Source organism: Arvicola amphibius, chromosome 10, assembly GCF_903992535.2.
Source record: "Arvicola amphibius chromosome 10, mArvAmp1.2, whole genome shotgun sequence".
Taxonomy (NCBI): Eukaryota; Metazoa; Chordata; class Mammalia; order Rodentia; family Cricetidae; genus Arvicola; species Arvicola amphibius.
Window position 1 is genome coordinate 10,207,475 of NC_052056.1, and position 22,011 is coordinate 10,229,485.

The window sequence follows — 22,011 nt, forward strand, 5'->3', positions numbered from 1 at the left end:
AAGCCACTGTGAGTGGTATCACACCCCTGGACTTGTGGTTCTGAGTGGCACAAGAAAGCATGTTGAGCAAGTCATGAGGAACAAGCCAGTAAGCCCAGCTCTTCGACAGTCTCCAGTTCACTGCCTGCTTCCAAGACCCGACTTCCATCAGTGATGAACTGTATAAGCTGCAAGATGAAGTGAACTGGTTTATCCCCAAGTTGCTTTTGATCATGTTGCTTGTCACAGCAATTGTAGCCTAACTAGGACAACCACCATTGAATTTGACACCCAAGTTAAACACCCAGAAGATGAGCTTGACCAGTCTTGAAAATGAATAGTCACTCAAAGCTTAGCTGTTACAACATTTAAATTCTGACTTTAGAGTCAGTTTCTTAAGTGTGAAAAAAATAGCTAAAAGGTAATTACCTTGAGAGAATCTAAAGTATCTTTAAGTAAATTTTTAAAAATATTATAACTAATGGATCAGTAACAATATTTCAATGAAAATCCAGGAAGCAGTATTTGAAATGAAAAAGGTGAACATTATTTCAAATGTATCATCATCATTATAATTAACAAAATATAGACCAATGTATTATCAGCATTAGAGGCATGTTTAAAATTTATTGTCAATTTAAAATGGCATTTTTTTTAAGAAAAAAGAGGTGTCACACAGAAACATACACAGCAAAATATTACATCATGGACATAGATGACAACTGGACCAATAGAGAAGATGACATATAAACAATCAAAATAAGCAACTAGAAGCACACTTTCAAGAATCTCAAAGGTCATATGACACAGAAACAAGGAGGAAAAAAAAATGTATCCCAAAGACACAAAGTTTAATCAATGAGAGCATCCCATTTTGCAATAGAGTAAAAGTGAAGCTTACCTTGAAGACTCAAAGGAGAAAGCTAGTGAGTATCACGGGGAAAGGATCAGGCAAAGGGATAAAACCGGGTGGCCATCTAATTCCCATGATGTTTCCTGACGGAAATACCTGTGATCCTGGTAGTTCTCCAAGTGGGAATCTCTTACATAATTCATTCAACTTGTTTTCAGTCAGCTGATGAAGACTGTTAGACAAGAACTAAATGGACATAATGATCATTTTGGCCTTAAAACAATGTCCTCTCTCCCTGACCCTGCTTGGCCATCTCATTCCAGATAATATGCATGACAGAAGATGAGAAAAATTTCCTTATGCTTCCTCACACTGGTTTAGTAAATGAAACACAAGTCAGAGGGGGAAAAAAACACCAGGAATGGATGCCTTTGCCTTAATCTTTGCACTACTGGGAGCCCAGGGTTGATTGTGACACACTGTGGCTTCCTGAGTAGCAACGAGAGTTTCTTAAATCAGCCACCTTTCAGATGGATTACCTGACACAGAATCTTTCTCCTCCCATCTTCTATCACACCTTACTACCTTACCCTACCCCTTCGGCACCCTCTCTGACACCAGGTTTTCTGTGTGGTAGGAAATAGAATAGGTATCACTCTGAGGGCGGCAGCATGCGAACATGAGAATTTCAATTGCTATTCCTTTTAAAGAATACCTAGAGGCTGAGGATTCCTCTCAGTGGTGAACTGCTTGCCCAGCAAGTGCAAGGCCATGGTTTTGATCCTTAACTCTGAAAACGAAATAAAAAAAGAATGGAATACTTGAAATCTAAATTTTCCAACAGTATGGTGGTGGTGAGGCTGGAACTGTGGGAGCTTATTCTTTCTGCTACTCTGCTGAGTGAATACAGCGCTTTGTGGATTGCATTCTACCCCCATCACACACACACACACACACACACCCGTGAATGGCTGACTCTGTGACGGGTCTACAGTCTACACTTACATAGTATGATATCTATTACACCGAGAGACCTCCACAGACTCATTCAGTCTCTCCTGCCAACTTTACCTATCACAGATGCTAATGTTAAAGAGCATCCATCTCCCCTTCCTGGATGACAAAAAAATATACTCCAGGAATTTTTCATACTGGTGATAAACCTGTCATGCTTTTAAAGCAAAAACAATGAGCGAATAATTGGAACAGATGGTGGGCTTCAGAGTGAACTCATCCATGGGGAATACAGCTGCTGGAAACATTTGAGAGATGTTCCTTTTGTGATGAATTTATACTTTAAGGAACAGCAGTTGCTATTCAGGAAGATCCATCGGTACACACACAATTTTTTCCAAAAAGATTTGCAAGAAGTCAATTCTGATGTCAGCCAGGACCACTTTAGAAGGAGCTAAAACTGAAGCTAAAAGACACGCAGATGTGAAAAGGTCTCTGCCGTGTCGAATCTTGTCCTGAGTCCCCAGAGACTCCCAAGTCTCTCTCATAATAGAAGATTTGCAAAGTTGGCTCAGTCACTAGCTAAAATTGAAAACTGCTGCTTAGAGACTCTCAGAACAGAGGCTCTAGAAATGTGCCTCCTGAGGGATTTAGAATCAAACTTCAAGAGAGTGAGAGCAGTTAAGGTTTAAACAGGTTCCTGGAAGACTGGAAATTGCCTTCCTTAGAGACCAACATTAAGCAGAGATTGGATCTCCATCTGTCCATAATGTGTTAGGTCTCGCGCAGCCTGAAGGCAGGAGGAGAGTGGCAGCAAGCATTTGTTGTGCACCCACTGCGGATATCACTATGACAACTGTACAGCCATGGCCAGGAGTAGTGCTCTCACGCTCGGCATAGTGCTTCCATGTACCTTAGAGCAAAGTACTCCAGGGTCTTTCATTTGCCTGTGTACTCTAGGGACATTAGCGCTGCTAATTTTGCCTCTACCCATTGTTCTGGGAAGGTTTAAGCAAATAGTTGATATCTCTTACTCGGTTTTCAAAATCAGTTTTTCTCACCCAAAAATCCATACTCTGAACTGACAAGCTACAATACCCCTCTAAAGCATTCCACTCCTCCTTTAAAGTAGATTTGGAGTGCTGACAATTATTTTTTAAGTCTTATAAGGAAATAAATGACAAATGACAAAATGCTGAGCCTGAGCTTATAGAACTTTAGCTGTGGCATAGGGCGTAAGTCCTCTGTAGGGATGGGAGGGCAACCAGAGGCATTTTCACAGAAATAGCGCTGAGATGTAAGAAAAGAGGAGAAATTACTTAGATTCTTGGCTCCTAAACACACCTTCAGATGTTAAATTTCTTTAAATCTTTTTGACAAATGGTCTTGATTTTATTCTTTTTCAAAAAAATTTTTCCTTGCCTTTAAGATAACTGACTTTCCAATTTGCCTTCACCGGGAATGGCTTTAAGCTTTGTAAGCAAAGGGAGCTTCCTACTACTGAGGAGATGAAATACTTCCAAAACTGTCACCATCCAGGGGCGTAAACAAGTAAAGGAATCTTGTTTTACCTCTTTTGCATTGATTAACACAGGAATTAAGAGACCATGTCTCAACATATGTACTTTGGCACTTTCTATAATAATTAAAGTTTCAATGGAATTACCAGAAGACAGACCGTAAATATTACCAAGTTCTTGCCGTCGACTATTATAGCACCTCAGAATTATTTAGAACGTAATTTATCTTGATTGGAACATGAATCACTACGCATAAACCACTGTAAACAACACTTGAAATTTGTTAACGTCTTGTTTTTGTTGGTTGTTTTACTCTTTTTACTCTTGGCTCTTTTGAAGAACCCGTCGCCACTCAGCTCTCAAATACATCACATGTGGAGTCTTATTCCTTCTTATAAATGTCAGGTCTTAGCTTGGCTTATTTCTAGTCAGCTTTATTAACTTAAATTATCCCATCTACCTTCCACCTCTTGTCTTTTTCCTTTCCTTTCATAATCTTACTTTCACTCCTATTCTCTGACATCTGTGACTGGCTATGAGGTTGGGTGGCTGGCCCCAACTGTCCCCGTCTCCTGGTTCTCTTGCTCCTTCTATTCCTTTTCTCAGATTTCTTCTTCTATTTATCCTCTCTGCCTGCCAGCCCTACCTATCCTTTCTCCTGCCTCACTATTGGCTGTTAGTTTTTTAATTGGACCATCAGGTGTTTTAAACAGGCAGAGTAACACAGCTCCACAGAGTTAAACAAATGCAACATACAAGAATGCAACACATATTTACATAATTAAACAAATGTTCCAGGCGTAAACAAATTTATCACACCTTAAAATAATATTCCACAACAGCCTTGCACAGTAAACATTTCTTGATTGTCATAGCTCAGTCTAGGTTAAAAGAAAGGATCTGCTTCATGCAATGGCCCTAGAACACAAATTCCTTCTACTCCAGGACTCTTCCGTCACTGGTGACTTGAAAGTGTTTTCTTCTTGCAATGTATTTGAGGAAAGAAAGCAAGCAGAGCATGTTGGGAAGGGGTATGAGATGAGACTAGAAATGTTATCCATCACTTTAGCTTCCCTTGTCCAGAAATGTGGCCATAGCGGGACTCTAATGAAGTTAGGAAAATAAACGGAAGAACAGCAAAACTCAGCCACAATAAGAGATCACCAAAAGGCCAGAAAAGGTAGAGTTGAAACAACAAATCTCATGACATTTATAAGGATTTAGTGAAGAACTCAGCAGAAGCAGGAGTGTCATAAAATTCCTATTTAATGGTTATTTAGAAAAAAAAAAAAAACACCCTGGGCCAGAGTGAACCTCAACATGTCACCTCTCCTTCTTCTAACTAGTTGGTGTCTTCAAGATATAAGATTGGAACTTCCCGACTTTGGCTAATAGAATTTTACTTCAAGGTTGCAGCACTCTGGAGTATTCATTACTGAGATAGCGGAATGACTTGACATTGTCTTATCCCCTTGATGACCAACGTTCACATCATCCCCAACTTCCAGGCTCTCCTTACCGGGATAAAATCACGATTGCCATTCTTCAACTCCAAGAAGAAGGGAAGCTGCACATGATGAAAGAGAAATGGTGGCGAGGGAACGGCTGCCCTGAAGAGGAGAGCAAGGAAGCCAGTGCTCTGGGAGTGGAAAACATTGGGGGCATCTTTATTGTTCTGGCCGCGGGACTTGTCCTTTCTGTGTTTGTAGCCATTGGAGAATTTATATACAAATCACGGAAGAACAATGATTCTGAGCAGGTGAGTCAACTCTTTTTAAGGCTTGGGAGTTTTGCCTTGAACTTGTCTTAATTGTGAGACCTTGAAGGATACGTGCCCTCTTTGTAACAGTCTAATGAGTTAGATGCCCAGAAGAGCCGTTTCTGAGTCAGAGCAAAGAGCATTGAACCCCTGCCAGGTGCCGCTGGCGCAGCGGCTCCATCAGTTATTAATGGGAAGAAGGAAGAGTCTTGTACTAAATCTAATTAGCACTATTTGGAATGACAGTGCAAAAATTCAAATCTCAGTTAATTTCTTCAACCGTTATTTGCTCTTAAGATAGAAACTATAGGAAGAGCAAGGGAGGCATAAATCCGAAATTACAGGAGACTCTTGTGAGCAATGGACCCAGCCCTTCAATATATATTCTGAGCACATGTGCTCTTGCAAAACAACTGCTATAAAAACACAAAGCAGTTTTTTAAATTGGGCATTTACTTACATCAATATATATAATGTGTAGAAAGAGAATTCATACAATTTACCTACAAATATGATAAATAACAAAAAATGACAATAAAATATAGTTGAGACTTTATTTTTCAAAATTGCATCTAGGATAATGGGCAACTTCAATAGTCAAGCCATTTTTACTTATTTTATTTCTTAAAGGCATTCACACATAGAACTTCAATGCTTTGGGGGAAAACCCACAATGACTATGATTTAAGATAATTCCTCACTAAAATAAATAAAATACACAGCTTCAGGATATTGTAATATATTAATCCAGTAGTTTGATCTAAAGATACCACTAGAATTTCAAAGCTAAGAGCTATTAACAAACAGCTTGTTTAATGCTCTACTATCAACATTATGAAACTCTTAATAATTTTCAAGATAGGACTTCATATGTCCATTTCACACAGAGTCTTGAAAATTGTGTGGCTGGTTTTGATTAATAACCAGATACTAGAACCACTTTATTGACGTGAAAACTGTGTTTTGAGTGCCCTACAGTGGGCATAATTTGTTGTAACCCTCTTTCTCTAGAGAAACCCACCCCAAAATTAAAAAGCAGCTATGAGGCTATGGATCACCCCTTTCCTGGACCTCATTCTAGAAAACTGTCTTTAGGTAATAGGTAGAATGGACTGGTCTGCCCTAACTTTAATCTGCTCTTGAGGTGTCTTGTTTTATGCTACTAATTTGAAAAATAAACGCTTGTATATATTATGCTTTAATGTGCTGCTTCATAACTGCTGGCTTCATTTTATTTAATTTTTCATTTAAACATTCATTCTTGCTTTTTATTTATTCACTTTCTGTATTTTTTCCCATTTCTTTTGCATGCAAGGCTTTTTGTTTCTTTTATGGACTGCAGTGTAAACAAACCCATCCGACCAACTCCACTTCCGGGACTACTTTATCTACAGACGTAGAGTGTGGCAAATTATTACGAGAGGAAAAGGGGATTCGGACACAGTCCTCAGTCCATACTGTATAACTGAGTTTTTCAAAAGGTGTTCCCAGTAGAACTGTTTGTAATGAGTGTTGTCTGTGCCTGAGTCTACGAGGCAGAAGTAGTACTCATGTACTTTCCCTTTACACGAACAAAATATACATACACTATTCCAGGCACTCCACTCGGGTCTCGGGAACAAATGTGTACTAGACACTGATACAGGGTTTTAGGGGAATATAGACTCCTGGATGCATGTATATACAAAAATCTATTCTATCCAAAATTGTCGTCTTTCTGTTTTCTTTATGCATTAAGAGTAAAAATAACCCTTTCTTCATAAACAAAAATCGAGACACAACAGGGCAAATCACGGGAAAGTGCTAATTCTGTGCACACTTCTTTTCATCATTGTGAACGTTCCCCCTCCTCTTTCTGTCTCATGTCTTCTCTAGACCTATGTATTTCAAACTCCCTTTAGCCATGTCTTCTCAATAAGTATACAAGTAACTCTATAACACTGTTAATTTTTAATTAAATTGATCCCAAGGTTTCAAATGTATTATTTACTCAAAACTTAATATCATGGCTCTGAAAGATTCAGGGATCACCTCTGAAAGAATAATGGTTGAACTTGGATGCAAGGGGAATTCTCTGAGATTCACTCAGGGTTGAGGTATAGGCAAAATGATTTCTGGACAGAAACACAGCAACATCAGGCTTTCACACAATAGTTAGCTGTCATCTATAGGCGTGGAGCCACTAAGGACCTCATTTGCTTTCAAATTCTGTATATTTCTTTGAAGAGCCAAGCAGAGTCCTAAGTATGAACTAATTCACGCATCTTCTGTTTCCTGCTCACCCACACTCACACTTTGCAACGATGAACATTCTCTCTCACCACGCTATTGCATTCCCTTCTTGTTCACCTACAATAGAATAGCTCTTGGAGTCATCTTTTCTGGGCCTTGCCAAGTTTACATTCATTTCCCTGGGCCCATAGCCACTATTAATGCAGTCCAGTTGTGCTGTGGAGGAGGGTAAGGGGAGAGAATTTTCATATGCATTAGCTGCAGATCTCTGCAGATTTATTTTTCTACCTGCATTCAAAGTGCTGTGAAGAATCCGCACACTAACTCAGCTTGGTGACATAGAAGCCAAAGGCAGGCTTAATTTGGTGTGACAAGGAATGTCTGCTGCTTGCTCTGAGTTCACTCACCCTACTCGGAGAGTCGGGGAATGGAACTGTCTTTCACCTCCTCTCAATATGGGATCAGTTGTACTTTGTTCTCTACCGGGAAATTACTCCTTGTCATGTCAAGTGATCCCCAGGAATATATTGCAGCCCAGGAATATATTCCAGAGAGGAGTTGTTGGTATCTGGGCAGCCACGTTACATGACCATTTTAGTCACAGCTCTTTCTAATCAATCTTATATTTCCTCAGTAAAGCGTGATCAGAAAATTTGACTCCTGCACCGATTCTGTCTCCGACTATTTCTCTAAATAAATGAGCTCTTATGAAAATATCTAAAAATTATATTACTATGTATTTACTGTTATTAAAGTAGGAAAAAAATCTGTGTGTCACTGATCAGAATTTTTATTCTCACAGTCCATAGAATCAGGTGGGACAAAGGTTCCATGCCTCTTAGTTTCATGATTTATTGATTCAGCATACAGAATCCACAAACTGCTTACGTCTATTTCCCAAGAACTATTTAATATACCCACGTGGCTACAAAGTTTCTGAGCCACTGATGATAAATAAAAGTCAGACGGTGATAACTAACAAAACTCACCTTTCAGAACAGCTCAGCCTTTAAATGTGTTTCAAAGATGAATAAAGAACTAATTTCCTTCCAAAGTTAACAATAGAAGAGCTTGGAATATAGCTTCACTGATAGAACGGTTGCCTAATATGCACGAAGCTCTGGGGTAGGACCCCCCAGTCCCAATCACGCACAAGACTATGTGTGCTGTCACAAATCAGTCATCCCAGCACTCAAGAAATAGAAAGAGAGAGAAGGATTAGGAATTCAAGATCATCCTTTACTACGTACTAAGTTTGAGGGATGCCTGGACTACATGAGACCCTGTCTCAAAAACAAACAAGCAAACAAACAAATGGTGTTTTGGTATTGTTTTACACTATACTATCTAATCCTGTTATTTACTCAGTATTTTATGGTTTTCAAAATGTTTGCCTATACAACATTACATTTGATCTTTCAGCAATTTAAATCCAGCGATATTATCAGAAATAACAGCTATTAGAGTCCTAAACCTTGAGTTATGACATTAAAATTAAAAGAGAATTTTTATAAATTATCCAAACTTAGGTTCAAACACAGCCATGTGTGTAATCACTGTAGGCCACTTATTAAGTATGTCCTAGCTTTACTGTCTAACATCAACCACTAGAAAATCATTTCTAGAATACAAGGTTGCTTCGGAGTATTTCTGAAAACAGGTGCCACTGGAAAGTGCCTCATTAATGACATTTTCATGGTTAAATAACCCAAAAGGAACCACACTCTATATTCCCTTGTCAGGTGGCATTTTAGTATATTTAATATGTTGTCATGGACAGAGAATTTCTAACTTACTCAGTATCTCTCAAGCTCTTAAGTCATAGTGTATTTTCTGTAAAGCATCTGAAAAGACCAATGTGACCCAGATGACTCTCTAGGAAACACAAGTATGGCAATATCAATGATATGTGATTGATATCAGTGATATGATACCAATGATATCAATTCCTATGATGATGTGGAAGACACTTTATACTGTGTGTGATTTATAAACCATTCAACAATTAAGCATCATTTGGATCAATTTTCAACTTCTCTAAGCCTCAATTTCCTTAATTATAAATTAGAGTGTAAACAGAGATGGTTCTTTTGCTTTCCAGCTGCTCTGACCCAAATAATCACACAGAAACTATATTAATTACAACACTATTTGGCCAATGACTCAAGTGTATTCCTAGTTAGCACTTATATCTTAAATTAGCCCATGTCTATTAATCTGTGTATTTCCATGAGGCTGTGGCTTACTGGTAAGTTTCTATCATCCTTCTCCTTCAGCAGCTACATAGCGTCTCCTTGACTCCACTTACTCTCTCTATATATCTCTGTTCAGATTTCCCACCTGGCTATATTCTGCCCTGTCATAGGCCCAAACAACTTCTTTATTAACCAATGATAATAAAACATATTCACAACATACAGAAAGGAATCCCACATCATTCATTCATCATTCAATATGATGCTACTACTATATATACCATGAGAAATAAATTAAGTCATATCATGACATAGAAAATAAAGCCACTTATAAAGTCTTGATAATAAATGCTGTTCAACAAATAATGCACCCTACAGAAAAATTAAATCTCTCTCTGGTCATATAAGCAGTAAGAAAAATAAATTTAGCCCCTTAAAATAAACCCAGATTTAGAAAACAGGATTACAAATGAAGAGATATAAACTCTATCCAGTTTTCCCTGCACACATGTTAAAAAAAAATAAAGTTACTCTATTCAAAAAAAGGGTCTGAATAGGTAAGACATGAGGATGTATATAGTAGCAACTCTGAGCCCTCTCTTCAGATATTCTACTTTAACTAGTCTGAAGTTAGGGCAAGGCAATTGTTACCATTTGAGATGCTCAAATGATTCTAATAGTCAAAAAAGAGTTAAGATTCAGTAATCTAAACACTAGTTTGCAGATATAATTGGACCTAATAAATCATTGATTTTTATGAGTTGACTCAGGCTAAAAATAGAGCCACTACTTCTAAGAGAGGGGGAGATTATATATTTAGCATCTGATATTCAATGGTCCCTTTATATGGATACTCAAAGAAGAAACTGCATATCTTTAGAGACAGAAGCTTTGTGATATTCAACTGATAATCTCTAAATTTACTTGCAAAACATAGAGCTATTCCTACTCGAAATTATGAAATATAGGAATAGTTTGTTGCTGCTTTGTGCCTTCATACATTTTTCTATATTTCTTTTATCAATCCTTCAGACAACCAGTTCTTGTTGCTGTGGAAATAACTGCAAAGACCACGTTGACCTCTGCAGGGTCCATTGCATTTCAAGTGAAATTTAGAACAAAACCCATCAGACTGTATTTACATCATTAATTCAGAGACTTTAGTGTAAATCACAGTCATCTGGGGGGTGGTTCACATTTCCTGTCCTCAAGCTCCACATGTTACTTTGGTAGACACAGCCAGGAATCCGATGCTCAATAAAGCCTGGAAAAGAATATTTAAAATTAGTTGTCTGCATTAGTTTCCATTAAAGTTAGCTTGGATATATTGATTTTCTCTAAAGTTAGGTCATATACATGAGTCTTGAACTATCTTGAATACTAGGAATTTTTAGATAGTTTTTCTTACATGAATTATTTTTGCAATAATTCTGAGAATAGTTGTTTTACTTTAAAGCACTTGGCACACATGGGTTTTTATTAAAAACTACCACGAACATAACAGTTTTGTCAAGTTGGGTAGTAATCATGACCTGTTGTAAAACAGTAGCAGGTCATGAGTTTCATTTTTAAAATACTGCTTAAAGTCAGATAGAAGGATATTAAAAGATTGAGCAAAGGCATCAACAATGATAAAAGCATTATGTTAATTTGTTTCTTCATAAATCTGTCAATCACCTAATCCAAAGAGGAAAAAATAAAGCTTCACATTGTAGATTGCTATACTAGGCTAAAATTATAAACTGAATTTTAACATTTTTTTCAGCAAAACTACATAAGAAAGACGAAAATCAACTGGATTTTTATTCTTATAAACTTATCCAAGGAAAATCATTTCCAAAAATCCTCACTATATTTGAGAAGCACTATATTATACTCTTTATGAGCTACAATGCAATACCACAATGAATTCCAATTAATTTCCAAGCACATGGCATTTATCCTACAAGGTCGATTTGCTAGTAAGCCTGAACAACATGGAAAAGCAAGAGAAAAGGATGTATTTTTTCTCTACTGCCTTCTGTCCACCTAGCTGTTGCAAATAGCATCATTAATTAACCCCAGCAGAGAGTAAAGCACCTCTCTGGGCTGCTGACATCCAGGGCACTTGTAGGAACAATCTCACAGAGCTTCTCACATCCGTGGAATTTCATGTCCAGATTACAGGGTTTGAAACCATTCAGCTTTCAAAATTCCTTCCATAGAAACTGGTCATATGGACAAAACGATGTTTCCTTAAAATTTCAAATAATCTCTATTTATAATTATTAGAGCATTCTGGAAAGAGCAAGTCATTACTGCATTTGCACACCTGCACGGTTCAACACCTCACCAACCCTGAACATCACTAATATCAGGCCGGATTCAGCTACTGACCTAAACTGCCCAATAATGAGCACAATGTATGCACAGCAAAATTAATAACGAAGACCAAAGGGATGGGGTGCAGTTATTGTGCTTCCCGAAACAAGACAGTGAAGGAAACTGAACCAGAATTGTCTGTATTCCCAATATTTCAAATGAATGACATTTTCAAACTTAAAATAGTCATACATAAAATGATAAGCTTCTGAACATAAGTCTTCCCTGATCTGAGTCTTTTACAACAACAGGGACTAAGAAACTCCCATTCACAAGAAGTCTTCCCAAGCCTGGCATGTTTCTAGGCACTTAGAAGTATCTGTAGCTCCAGTGTTTTTGTTTTTAATCTTTGTCCTGATTAATGTATTTAACAAATAATGGCAGAAGCCTGTTCTTTTTGTATTGGTGGGGAGACTGCGTTTGCCTAGAAACCCAAACATTATTATCAGAGAACTGAGAAGACATTTAGTATTCATATAGAAATGCTGCATGGAGATACAAATAATTCTTTTTAAAAGCCCAGCTCTAAAAGTCCTGTGTGACCCAGTAGACAGGATCTTGAAAAATAATTCAGTCCTCCACACTGCTGCTAAATGGCCCTAGGACTCTGAGCAAGTGAATTTGCTTCCCCCAACCTCTGTTTCTTCAACTTTAGAAAGATGGAATTTGAGGTTACCATATCACCACAATGGTTTTTAAATATACTAGAAAAATAGAAAAGAAATGAAATAACAAAAGTGGTATGAAAATAAAATACTTGTGCGTGTACGTGTTTTAAGATGACTGTGTGTCTGTTGAACACATTAAATTTTTAACATGCTAAGCATGATTGCATTGCCCTGCTAGTACTTCAAAGAAAGGCCTCCTGTGAATAGAGAAAATAATCCAATCAACCAACACAGCAAAGGGGTGAGGGGGTGCCCACACAGTCAATCATGTGCAAATTGTTCCAAACAATGATTATTGCAGAAGTGGGATCGTTCTCAATTTGGGTGAACCTACAGACTAAATTAACCACACACACACACACACACACACACACACACAGAGAGAGAGAGAGAGAGAGAGAGAGAGAGAGAGAGAGAGAGAGAGAGAGAGAGAGAGAGAGAGAGAGAGAGAGACAGACAGACAGACAGACAGCAACAAGGAGGCATGTACATAGAAAGTTCTTGGAAGCATATAACTGATTGCACACAAATTGGGAAAGGAGAAATAAACTGGACTGGTTGCATGGTCAGGCTCAAGTCTGAAAATAGAACCTATCTAAGAATGCTAGGAAAGGTAGTCGGAGTGGGTGGCATGCATTTTTTTTTCCATTCTTGCTTTATCAAGTTAGAGAGGAGTCAAACTTTCAGCATTTGAGGACCAAGCTGACTTTTCCAATTTGTGACACAGCAAGCTCTCGGAAGACATGACTTTTAGCTGCAGAATCCAGATGTTCCATTTAATAAATCCATTGTCCCAATTGAAATAATTTGTAAGTAGCAAGGAACTTAGCTGCAGAGACTGAGGTAATATAGACAGTGCTGCTTTCCTTCTCACTCTGCTTCCCTTACCTGGTTTCCACCACTAGGGCCAAAGGAGAGCACTGATGAGAAATCGCAAATTCTTAGATGTCACTTGAGTTTCTAAGACCAGTTCAGAGTCCATCCCCAACTCAGGACAGGAAAGCGAAGAGGAAATCTCAAAAGAGGTCTAAGGGAACGGTGAAAGAAATACCTTCATTGACTTCACCAAAGAGCCCAGAAAGTGGTAAGAGTTGTAGAGAAATCTTCATCTGTCTCTCGAATGGCAGGAAAACAGGATTAGTGAGCCTATGGAGGCCTTCAAAAATTCTTTCTCAAACTGACACCAAAAACAATATATATAAAAACCTGTACCTTTCCTCAGAAAAACAAAAGGCTATGGAAGGGTTTAGAGAATCGTAGCAGGGTGGTAAAATTGCGGTTAAATGAAAAGACGCATACACAGACCCTTGAGAGACCGTTAAAACCATGGGTATCTCGGGTAACTGAGCAGAAACAGGTACCCATCCGTGACTGATAGATGCCGCACCAGAGAGAGTCAAAGAGACAGATAGAGCTCAGAGAACAGTGGTTTCCAACTCTCCAGACTTCTCTCCTAATTGCAGATGGCCTGCAGAAAGAAAAGTTGAAGGGGTAGGGGAGGGGGACAAAGAGAAAGGCCCGGGTTAGCTGATTCATTAAACAAAAGAAAACATTTCCGATCAAAAGTGAAATTTCTTGATCTGACAAGATCCAATAGTGAATATAGCTGAATTCTGTTTTTTTGCAGGATTTTCGTTCATTTGTTTTCATTTTTTTTTAAACAGAATCACATTAAAAAACATAACTTTTTAACAAGTTAGTTTATGGCATATCAACTATAGTGAATATAAGCTAGTGCTTCAGAATTAAAGACACCATGAATAAGAATTGTGAGCAACTAAAATCCCACTTCTAGATCAATAGTGAAGTCAGCCACTCTACTGAGAAGGAAATAGCTTCTGGAAATGTATTTTTATGGCCCAACCTCGTCTTTGAAACACTTAAAGTAAACAGTAAAATAGAACCAATCCTCCTCATAGACAATAACTGTGAGATTATCTCAGTATGAAAAGCCAGAGAGAAGCTAAGGGAATGAGGAACCAGCTTTACTGGCATCTGACACTGCTTCCAGACACAAGAAAGTTTCCATTAGTAGCTTATATCGGAGAGCAGGTCTACATCTCTGCCACTTTCAAGCAAAGAGATTTGCTGATGAGTGCGTGCCAGGTCTGCATGAAACTCATTCCCACCACAGAAAATGTCTTAGCTCTAGCTACAGGACTAAAGTAGGTCATCCTTCATCCTTCTCTCTGTGTTCATTGCTTTTGTGGCCTTTCTGAGATAAGAAAGGTTCTCTTTGGCCCAAAGTGCCCCTCAGTAGCAATGGATCTCTGACTCAAGCATGGTGGGGAGAGAAAGGTAAGGAGCTCCTTCCCAATTACTCCCAGTTTTTAGGACCAGTTTCCCTCATCCCCAGGTTGAATGACAATCCTTTGAAAACAGACACAAAACAACTGTACCTAAAGGCCCATTCTCTGTCCTACCTGTGTGTTGTGTCCTTAAAGCTAGGAGCTGGACTTCTGATATCAAGCTTCTACAGTGCAGATCACTTGATTTTCCTTCCCCCCTTTCTTACAAACGCACAGCTATTATAACTAATATTTTCAAAGACTAGAGTAGCCTCTAATAGCTCCACAAAATGTATTTAAGAATGTAACGATCTGAATTCTCTGTGTTCACCTAGCATCTGTGACTCCAGGACAGTGATTACAAAACTCTCAGTATAACTTTAGAAGTGGCAAAAATGTTGAGATTCACAAGCATAAGTAAGGAACACATGAATTAATACCAAAATTCTTATTGCCTCAGGGTTCCACCCCCCACCCCAGTTCTCAAAGGCTCCCATGAAATCACCCCTAGTGTTAAACCAGAGTGAAGTTATCTGCCCCCATCCACCCGATTTGCAGGCTTCACAGCTCTGGCAGGTAACTTATATGCATAATTTCTTTGAAGCTTCAAATTTCACTTGTATTAAGAATTCTGTTGCACAATGTATTTATCATGATGGCAAAATTTAATGTCACCCTTTCAAAAAAAGATAAACCAGAAAGAAGGTCATTTGGCTTCACAGGTGGTTGAGCAGCCCTGTATGCACTGCACGTTCAGGTTTATAGTTTGATGGCCTAGACAGGAAAACTGGGAATTTTAGGGAATGAATTTCTGAAGATGGGGAACCTTAAATCTAGGATCTGAGAAAGTGATGATCTTGGATCCAGATCCTCAAAAGGTTGGACCAAACTTGCATGAACAAGGAGAAAAGGGAGAACCAAGAGGTGGTGAAACCTGCTGCCGCAGGAGTAAGAACACACTGGTTAGGTGTACATGCCACAGGAAGAAAAGCCCAGAGCTCTGAATTAATTACCTCTGAGGGGTCCATTCAAGGCATCATCGAGACACGGGGAAATGGTCCAGACAAAAGATCTCTGGGTCCAGAGAGAGAGTCAGGGTCAGTAGCCAAACTGTGAACCGGCTTTTCAGGGCTTACATTTCCTCTACCCCAGCATGTCCAGTGTGGATGAGAATCAGCTCCCTCAGCAGCTCTCAGGCACAAGCAGATCTGTTACCTGCTCTGGAAACAAATAATACGACCAACGTTCAGTCTCTCTGATGCCAGGGCAAGGCGCATGAGTTCTGAACTTTCTTTGACACGTTGTGGGGAACATCTCTTCTGGATCATTTGGGGGTGGGGATTCTAACATAGTTCATTTGAGAAGCAAGACAAGACGAACATAAAAAGCGATTTGTGTTACGCAGTTCTGGATATTGACCCTGGGGCTTCACGTTAGTGCTCTACCAATCAGGAAGAGCCAGAACACCAAGTCCCACCCCTTCCAAACAACATCCGCAATAAAATGATTAAAGCTACAGGGTAAGATTGTGTATTTGCACCAGGCTCACAGTAGGACCGTGAAATCAAACATCTGGGGCTAATCTAAAGGAGGCACCATGAAGTCAGCAGCTATAAAAAGAAATTCTCCAAAAGGGAAGGCAAGAGAAATTAGGAAGCAGGAAAGAGGGGGAAAGGGGGTGTGAGAGAAATGCTTGAAGCAGGAGAAGCAAGAAAGAGAAACGCACGTGGGAGATCAAATCCCCAAGCGTGTTGCTCTCCCTTTAAAAACCAGGAGAGCCACAGCTTAAGATGAAGTATCTGGTCTCAGCTAGAATAATTTGTTGCTCAGTTTCCTCTCCTCTAAAAGAGAGGTCACACAAACACAAACACAGACACACACACACCTCACTTTATCTCTGAACACCGACAAGAACAGCACAAATAACAACATAATTTTGTTTCGAGTTCAGAGTGTGGTCTTTAAACAGCAAGCGACTGTACTCAGCCTTCATGCCTGTCACATGTGAGCACATAGTCTTCCTTCAATGTCATTGTCACATAAGCACCAAGACATGTTATGAATTAGAAAGGGATCATGATAACAGATATTAAAGAAATCATGATAATAGATGCTGAAATGTTCTGGTTTAAATATACACAGGATCAAATTTAACGAAAACATGGTCTAAATAATGGAAAGGAATTGTTCCATGGGAGGGTATATGATGGCTTGACTCAGAGAAGCATCTGTTTTTTCATTGTGTCCTCTGCATACCGTGAATTAGTCAGAGCTGAAATGTCTGCACTGCAGTGATACAATGGTACTGTAAGAAACCTATTTACAGTGTGTCAGGCATTGCATTATTCTCTCTCTCTCTCTCTCTCTCTCTCTCTCTCTCTCTCTCTTCCCCTTCCCCTCCCTCCTCCCTCCCTCCTTCCCTTCCTCTCTCGGACACACATCACATAACACATGCACGCACACACGCACGCATGCACACACACACATATGTGCCACACATGCATGCACACACCGACTTACTTAATTTTCGTCAAATCTCTGGGACAGATTCCACTGTAGTGTCATTTTATAAACAAGGGAATTGAGTAAAAAAGAAAATATCTTGACAGCATAACTAAGTTTCAATCCCAGCATTCCGATGCTAGTGGCCAATTATAAACTATAAGTCATGGCCATTTAGAGCTATGCTTAAAATGTGAGCACTGTCTACCAGTGATAAACAAGCCTAGGGCCAGGACTATGAAGCATCTCCATTCCACAAAGCAGGGGAAGACAACTCCTAGGGTTCCCTGACTGCAGTCACAGTGCTGCTAGAGAAAGGTGCTTAGCTGAATGCTTGATACTTCCTGTCAAAAGCAGCACCTAGAAATTCAAACCCTCACTTTAAAAAATTACATCCCCACAACACTATTAATAGGGAAAAGCTCCTAAAATCCCAAACACAGAAACAGAAATATAGAAGCTAGTGTAGATTCTGAGATTATACAAGGCTGAGAATCAAATGCATATGGGCCCTTCCCATGCTGCCTTGACATGGCACCTGGGCTGAGCAATGACCTTCACTGGTTCATTTCTTGTGGATGAGAAGGCCTATCGTTTATTTGTGCTCAGACTGAAGGGGACCTTAAAGGTCATCTTTCCTTGTGGCTACATCAAAAATTTGGAAACAGAAAGGTCAGCCCCAAAGCTTGCCATTTTCTTTTTAGACAGTCAGAGAAAATATGAGAGTCAAAAAGTCTGTGACCAAAGACAAAGGGACCAACATCACCTATAATGTGAGGTGTGCTCAGTCTCATACTGAAATCAGGGAGTGAGCACTTAGGGTTGATCAGAAAACAAGGGTTGTTGTATTTTAAGGCATATAAAATTGGCAGGAGGATGGGCTTTTAAATAAAACCATAATTGAATGCCACGATAAAACTCTATTGCCATCTCTCTACACAAAATAAGGAAAGCAGCATCAACCAACATTTTCTTCACTCTTTTTTTCTCATGAAAGCTGCATTTTTAGTTCATTTTTACTGTTTAAATTCAAAATGGCATGAATAGTTAAACTTAAATCCATGAAAGTTAAAATAAAACCAAGACTATAATTTTATAAGATGATTTCACAAGGAAAAGTTCACAAAACACAGTGATTTTAAAAAAGATCCAGACATAGATGATTTCCAGTGCAGTCACTTGAGGGTCAGCCATCCTTATAAACAGAGGTAGGCAGCACCAGACAGTACTTCCTTTTGTTTTGACGTAGTGTCCCTAATAATAATTTGTGATCATCTACTAAATGGGTGGGATAAGGTTCTTACCGAATAATGTCTATAAAATCTTTGACACTCCTTGTATTCCTTCCTCTTGTCCCTCCATTTAAATGATCATCCCGAAATCAGAAATGACTCCTTCTCCTAACAGACACTTTATATCTAGCGAATAACAACCGTCCCATTTCCCCTCACCAGCCCCTGGCCATGCTGTGACCGCTCCACTTTGTGTTTCTGCAAGTTGGACAATTTCAAATACTTCATCTAAGTGGATCCTGCAGTTTTTGACCTTCTGGGCAGCCTTAGCTCACTGGAGAACATTTTCATAGTAACCTCATCAAAAAGGAAAGCTGTAGATCCCTGAAGGCAGGAATGTGTCCAAAGAGCTTATCTTGGATAGAAGAAATGACAGCAAATTATGTTCTGTTGGCTGTTAATCTAGTGTGCATGCAAATGGGCATAGCATATTGTAATGGAGATATGTATCTCTATATATTCTTCTGCATATACATAACATTGTTCCGCCACTCTTCCATCTTCCATTGTGTGGCATCATTATTTTTGCTGTGCAGTTCAATGCTATTATTTTCCATTTCAACCCCAGCTGCGTCATTGCTGCTGCCAGAATCTCTGGATTTTTTTGGAGAAAATATACAATTTAAAATTGTTTTTTTTCTTTTTTTTATCAGAAAGGAAAGTCATCAAGACTTAGATTTTATTTTAGGAACAAAGTAAGGTTTCATGGGAGCAAAAAAGAAAGCCTTGGTGTAGAGAAGGTTTGTTCACTTTCTATAGCATTACTGAAGTGTCGTATGCCTTGATAACCCTATCAATGTTTGGATCATCTCAGTGGGGGAAATGCCTTAATTTAACTCTATTTTGCTGTCTCAGCAAAGGTAAGTTGTCAATTTGAGAGCTTTGAGTTTTTTTTTGGGGGGGGGGGTTGTTCTCCTTTGTTTTTGTTTGTTTTCTGAACTGGTATGATTGTGAGTAGAATGTAGTCTGCTGAGCTAACTTCCTGCCTCAGTTTCCTTAAGTATAAAGGACAGGTGGCCAGTGGGTGGAGGAGGTGGTGATGGGAGCTGGCCTTTAGTTATGGACCTGCCTTTTTAAAAAAGTAACTTAGGTCCATCAAATGGTAGGCAAGAAATACAAGTCAATGCAGGTTGGTCACAAGTCCAGGACACTGACATTCCCTTATTCTGTGCTCTCTAGTGTCTCTCCTTCAATGCCATCATGGAAGAGCTGGGAATCTCACTCAAGAATCAGAAAAAATTAAAGAAAAAGTCAAGAACTAAGGGCAAATCTTCCTTCACAAGTATCCTTACTTGCCATCAGAGACGGACTCAGAGAAAAGAGACTGTGGCATGATCCAAGAACAGACTTGTAGGCACCGTCCAAGGAGGAAGGCCATTCCCACTACACATACGTGGAGGAAGGATTTTTGACAAGAAAGAGACGTGTTTTCACATACCTTTATCCGTAACTCCAATCATGGATAGAGGTAGAAGAAATGCACAATTTTTAAAGCTCACATAGATATTATTCAGAAGTGAAACTGATTCTTTTCAGATGAATTTGTATGCACACTTATTTTGCATTTTCTCTTTTCCCCCAATATATTGCTATGTGTGCTTTCTAAATAATAATAAACACGTGGACTTTGTTTTTCATAACAAGTTTGAGCCTTGGTTTGTCCACATTTCCTCCCCTCATTCCCAGCGCTGGCTGTTGCGTATCACTACCTATAGAATTTGCTGTTCTCGGTTTTATGGTAGGAAACACAATCATCTGGGCTGAGTTTAAAAATAGTTGCTTTTAGTTTAGAGAAGTTACCTGCTTACTATAGAAGGGGAAGCCATTCATCTTTGTGTTCTAAAATCTAAATTTATGCATGCTTTGAATAAATACCATTTGAAAATTAGTAAGCATATTATAAAGAAATGATTTTTTAAAGAGAAAGCACATTTAGAAGCTAAACATTCACCACATTGTAAGACATCACGCTGATATCATTTGAGGAAAAAACAGATGTGTTCTTTGTCCTCATACAAACAAGAGGAGAATGCCTATTGCTGGAAGCAGACTCTGACAGGAATACAGGGACAGTCTCCTGGTCCTGGGACGGTAAAGGCTGCCTGTAGGGGAAAAGCAATGACAGACTGACGGGCATCATCAAATGATATGGGAGCAGAAGGTGGATGTCAGAAGGGCCCCAGTCAATAGCACCGACATAACCAAGGTTGCAATGTTAGGTGGAAAAAGGAATCTAATACATTTAAAATATAATATGTGATGAACCAAGCAGGGGGTTTCACACCTCTAGTTGAGGAGAAACAGAAGGAAAGAGGACAAGAAGAAAGAGAAAGTGAGCTCACACCAGAATGCTCCTCCATGATCCAACAAGATGCCTGACCCAGAGCCGAGCAGAATGATAGTATTTCAGAAAGGAAAATGTAGCCTCTTCTCTTCACTAAAAACTACAATCTAAATTATTGTTTTGCAATTTCAGTAATTTTTTTGTTTCTGTTTAGTCATTTTAGAAAATATTTATGATTTCACAGTTTATTACAGAAATTTGGAAGAACGAAGTATATAGAAATGTAATATTTAAAGTATATTGAATAACAACCTTGCTTTAGGGATACTCAACTCTCCAATTGTCATTCTTCTGGCTTGATTTTTGTTGCTTTGGTAAAACACTATGACCAAAGGGACTTAGGGAAATAAAGAGTTTTCTTGGCTTGCACTTCTGAATCCATTGTTGAGGGAAGTCAGGGAAGGAACTCAAGCAAGATTTTGGAGAAGAAACCATGGAGGATACTATTTGCTAGCTGGCTTGCGGGCTTATGCTTAGCTAGCTTTCTTATCCTGCCCAGGAAATGGTGCCACCCACAGTAGGCTGAGCCCTATTATAGCAGTTATCTATAAGAACTCTGATCTGTAAGAGCAGTCTGACCTGGCAGTAATCCCTCGGGTGGAACTACTCGGTGCCTGTATGCTCTGTCAAGGTCACAGTTGATGCTGTCAGGTGGCCTTTTCCCCCTCAATTTCATAACTGAATTTTCTTTCAAAACATAAAGTTTGCTATGTGAAATTCTGTTAAAAATATATTAATGTAGGTAAAATTGCCAATGGGGATTTTTTTTAAACTAACTATAAAAGCAGCGTATAATCACCTGATGTTTTCATCCATAAAAGAACATCTAGTTCCTGGGCATGTGCGTGGTTCTGCATGAGTCTGCATTCTTTCCAATGAAGAAGGGAGTAAGCTAATGAGTTCAGAAACCAGAAAAATAATACAGAAAATCTGGAACCTGGTCCAGGACAATTCTGAGAACAATCATTAACCTCGGAAATTTTTATCGGATTCACTAAGAAGCAGTGACTCATAAAGAGTTAGTACAAATCAATGGCAAAGCTAATTAAAAGGTAGGCCTGACA

General features: G+C 39.0%; 1 protein-coding gene across 2 annotated transcripts in view; it reads left to right on the plus strand.

Annotated features, from left to right (window-relative positions):
* The window catches only part of Grik1 (glutamate ionotropic receptor kainate type subunit 1), a 392,331-nt gene extending 372,182 nt beyond the window's left edge, over positions 1–20,149 (plus strand). For both annotated transcript variants that reach the window (XM_038346565.1, XM_038346564.1), the window contains 2 exons: positions 4,815–5,065; positions 19,783–20,149. In XM_038346565.1, the coding sequence (XP_038202493.1) occupies positions 4,815–5,065; positions 19,783–19,938 (407 nt within the window). In that variant the 3' untranslated portion in view covers positions 19,939–20,149. The remainder of the gene's footprint in view (positions 1–4,814; positions 5,066–19,782) is intronic.
* Positions 20,150–22,011: the final 1,862 nt, after the last annotated feature.